At 37.8% G+C, this 4,211-nt stretch overlaps 1 protein-coding gene across 1 annotated transcript; it reads right to left on the bottom strand.

Annotated features, from left to right (window-relative positions):
- Window positions 1-1,535: 1,535 nt before the first annotated feature.
- Window positions 1,536-3,999, bottom strand: LOC123974589 (actin cytoskeleton-regulatory complex protein PAN1-like). Its single transcript, XM_046055404.1, has 4 exons — window positions 3,751-3,999; window positions 3,097-3,149; window positions 2,869-2,920; window positions 1,536-1,609 (listed from the first exon to the last, which is right to left on the bottom strand). Exons 1-4 carry the CDS (start codon window positions 3,997-3,999, stop codon window positions 1,562-1,564), a joined length of 402 nt encoding a protein of 133 aa, XP_045911360.1. The 3' UTR covers window positions 1,536-1,561.
- Window positions 4,000-4,211: the final 212 nt, after the last annotated feature.

The following is a 4,211-nucleotide window of genomic DNA, read 5'->3' as shown; positions in this document are numbered from 1 at the left end:
AAAAAATTTACCAGATGGTTTTAGACATGATTTTAGCATGATTTAAAGCATGTCCAACAGGGGACCTAAAAAATGTCCCCTGTTCACTTTTTAGTCCCCTCTTAGTGGGTGTGTAACGACGTCGAGGTCCACTGTTAGATAGGTTGGTAAGTGCACACACACACACACACACACACACACACACACACACACACACTCTCAGATTAATGTGTTCACTTAATGGAGGTGGAGTTGAGTCCATGGAGGATCTTACTGCATATGGAGAGCAGGGAAATTTCAAACACTTTTGATTTCACTTTGCAAGTTTCTGAAGGACGAGGCAGAAATGAAAAGATGTTTTTTATTGAAGATTTTTACGGCTCTTTAAAAAAGTAACCACTGGTTTGAGTGTTATTTTCCAGAACAGAGAGCAGTTGTTTGAACTAGTTTTTCTAAAATCTTTGCCATAAAAGTGTTAATTAACTGAATACTATTTGCTATTAGTTTTATATTATTATTGAATTATTTTGTATAATTGTACATTTGTTATCTCTTTACTTTTTCTACATTTCTACATATATTTCTATATTTATGTCCATGTGTTCTGGTAAGCACCAATATATACCAAGGAAAATTCTTCTTGTGTGAAAATATGCCTGGCAATAACCCCAGTTCTGATTTTGATTCTGCGCACTGACGGACCAAGTGGAGTTGATCATCTTACCAACAACCCCACAGAAGTTAAATAGCTGGGACTCCCTGCCAATCCGTCAGAACTGAAGAACACTACCACGTGAGAGGCCGAACATTTTTGAGCATCTGCATCTCAGTTCAGTTGCTCTTTATTTTAACCTTCATAGGATAACTGTGAGCTGGACCTCTGAGAACCTTCACAGACACGGATTTGCTTATTTGAAATAAATGGAAATGTGAACTTCATATTTTTAGATACTTTCTTCTTGGTTCCTTTTGCTGGTGAGAAGTGTTTGGTAAAATTTCCTGTACTTGCAGACGAAAAAAAAGTCGGTGGATCAGCAGGAACATGATTAAAGAGCTTTATTGGTGCCAAAGTTTCAGGACAAATGCTGCCAAAGCATCAAAATATAATTTGGACAGCATAGCATTAACAGTAACTGAATTACATTCAGTGAGATTGATATATATGATTTATATAAGTTATACAGTACATCCTATTCAATCCCCACTTAAAAGTAATGTTATGGATTAGCCTCCATCTTCCCACTTACATTTCAGCACATCTCCTGACACTGGGTGTGTGTGTGTGTGTGTGTGTGTGTGTGTGTGTGTGTGTGTCCTCGGGTTTTGGTATGGTGACACGTATTGCTCAGCAAGATGTGCTGTCTTTTTCTCCTAGGAGCATTTTTAATCTGAGATAAGAGAGTGAAACTTGCTAAAGTAAACAGAAATGAGGAAAATATACTTGGAGTTAAAAGCTTTTATAATATAGAAAATATAAATCACAATAGAAACATCAATGCAATTAATTGAAGCAAATAAATGATAAATGTTACAAGTTTACAGCAACAGCATGTTGTGTAAATGAAACCATCGTAGACCATCTTCACTGCTGGTTTGAGGAACCTGACTTCATTGACAAAAGCGGAATATCCTGTTAGGAGGAAACACAAAGGAACAGAATTTATAATGTGAATATAGAATTATAATAACGTACAGGTTCACATTTGGTGATATACACGTTTTAATTTACTGAAAACTGGAAGGCAGCTGAGCGTGGTTTCCTTGCCGCTCGCTCGGCTCTGGTTCTGCCGCTCCCAGCCATCATGGCCTGAAAACCTCCAGTTCTCAGTGCAGGTTGAGACCGCGCAACCCATGAACATGAACTCAGTTGTGTCTGTTAGTGTAATATACTCTGTATTGACTGCTGCTTGTTTGTTTTATTATTGGCTGTATGATGCATCATCCAATGAGTGCTGCATATCATAATCTAGCGAGCAGAGTGTAAAATTATAACATTATAATATAATAACATAAAGGGCAGAATTGTGGTCTCTCTTTGTGGAGTGTATCTGTGAGGCAAGTATTTGGATGCTGAGTGTTGGTTTGAGAAAGAAAGAAAGTGTTGGACCACATAATGAACAATGAAGTCATTTCATTTAGCTTTATTGGCATGTGTGTGAGGTAAACAATGTTGCCAAAGCAGAAATTCGCATGTAAACAGTAATCAAATATATGTACAGTGTCTTACAAGAGTGAGTCCTCCCCTCAAGTTTCTGTAAATATGTGATTCTATCTTTTCATGTTTCAACACTGAAGAAATGACACTTAGCTACAGTGTAAAGTAGTGAGTGTACAGCTTGTATAACAGTGTAAATCTGCTGTCCCCTCAAAATAAGACATCACACATTCAGTTTAGTCATTAATGTCTAAACTGCTGGCAACAAAAGTGACGACACCCCTAAGTGAAAATGTCCAAATTGGCCCCAATTACCCATTGTGTTATTTTGAGGGGACAGCAGATTTACACTGTTATACAAGCTGTAGACTCACTACTTTACACTGTAGCAAAGTGTCATTTCTTCAGTGTTGAAACATGAAAAGATATAATCAAATATTAATAAAAATGTGAGGGGTAGACTCACTTTTGTGAGATACTGTACATATTTATTTTCTTACTGTTTACATGAAAATTTCTGCTTTGGCAACATTGTTTACCTCACACTCATGCAAATGTGTGTGTGTATATATATATAGATAAAAACTCTCTGTTGGGTTCTGAGCCTGTGAAGTACTCTCGATAATGTGTATGGTGTTTAAAAATACTACAAATACCACATAGGAAAGGTTGGACTGCGTTGGTGTACCTTCCCAACAACAGAGCAGAATATCCAACAGGTGTAGGTTCTTTACCTGTTCCCCTGCTGCTGCTTCAGGACGGCTTGGCTGGGTGGGATCAGTTCTTCTGCAACACCAACACATTTTACACACTGTTTACCACGATGATGTGTTGCTGCCCACCATGTAACAAATGTAGGTTTGTATAAAAATTATCTCAACATATGATTAACTTCAACAGTTTGAGCTCTTCTAAAATTGTAAATCATAATAATTAGCAGACTCATTAGCTCAGAAACAGACCTGAGTTGCTCCTGTTGCTGATCCTGTTGTTGCTCTGGATGTTGCTGCTGCTCCTGAATTTAAATGACAAAAGATGAATTCTGTTGTTATTATCCATTTGTTCTTTTTCTTTTTATTCTGTTTCATGTTTCCTTGTGTTTACGGGTTTTTGAATTAAAAGGGATCAATGTGTAGAACTACACATGATCTGCTAAAAGCTTTGTTTCTGACGTTTGGTCAAGACCCCTTGGTGTCACTTTTTAAGGCCACTGTAAAGTTTTTTAAAGAGGGACAAAGTCCAAACAAACACCGGACTTTTCCCCCGGAGACCCAGAGTTCCCGTGTGGAACTAATAGACAACGTTAACTTCTTTTTAGCTTTAGTTAAGCTACTTAACGCACATAATATACACAACTAACATTAGTTATGTAACTTAACTTACATAATTAATGTACTTCTTTTAACCGAACCATGATCTTTTCTTAAACATGACCAAACTGCGACCATCTCGCAATGTTAACCATGTGTTTTCTGACTGGAAGTCGCAGATGTCCAGATGGGAATGCTTGTATTAATTAATATTATTATTATTCATTTCCTGTTAGATCATAAGGTGGTCCCTGTATGTGAGGTGTTTTGTTTTCATTTTGATTTATGTTCCTGTTGATTATTTACCTGCTTCTTTGCTTTAAGTGTCGGCCGAGTGGAATCATCTTTAATCAGATCTTTAGCCACATCAAAACAGCCCTCCCACTGTTCGCTGCGTAATTTGCTCTCGACTGCTTCAGTCAACGTTTCTTTCGCTGCTTTTGTCAGAATCTCTTTCAGCACATCTTTCTCTTCTTCCAAAATCACTTTGAGGTATGATGTTTTTCTGTTGCAGCACGCTGAGTCCTTACAGCATTTCTTTCCAAATAATGACATTAAGGCAGCCAATGCAAACATACCAGTGCCCATCGATTAACACAGATACAACCCACAGCAGACCGATGAAAGCTGCCTTGATAATGTGATACAATAAAACCCAGAAAAACTTGCATGTGTACCTCCAGGTCCTCCGAAAGGTCTTGTCCACCCCGAGCTGTAAAAAAAACATGATAAAAAACGGCAGCCCCATGTAGACGTTGCAGTCACAA

The sequence above is a fragment of the Micropterus dolomieu genome, linkage group LG08 (assembly GCF_021292245.1).
Source record: "Micropterus dolomieu isolate WLL.071019.BEF.003 ecotype Adirondacks linkage group LG08, ASM2129224v1, whole genome shotgun sequence".
Classification (NCBI taxonomy): domain Eukaryota; kingdom Metazoa; phylum Chordata; class Actinopteri; order Centrarchiformes; family Centrarchidae; genus Micropterus; species Micropterus dolomieu.
Note: the sequence above shows the minus strand (reverse complement) of the source record. Positions and strands in the feature narration are given on the sequence as shown.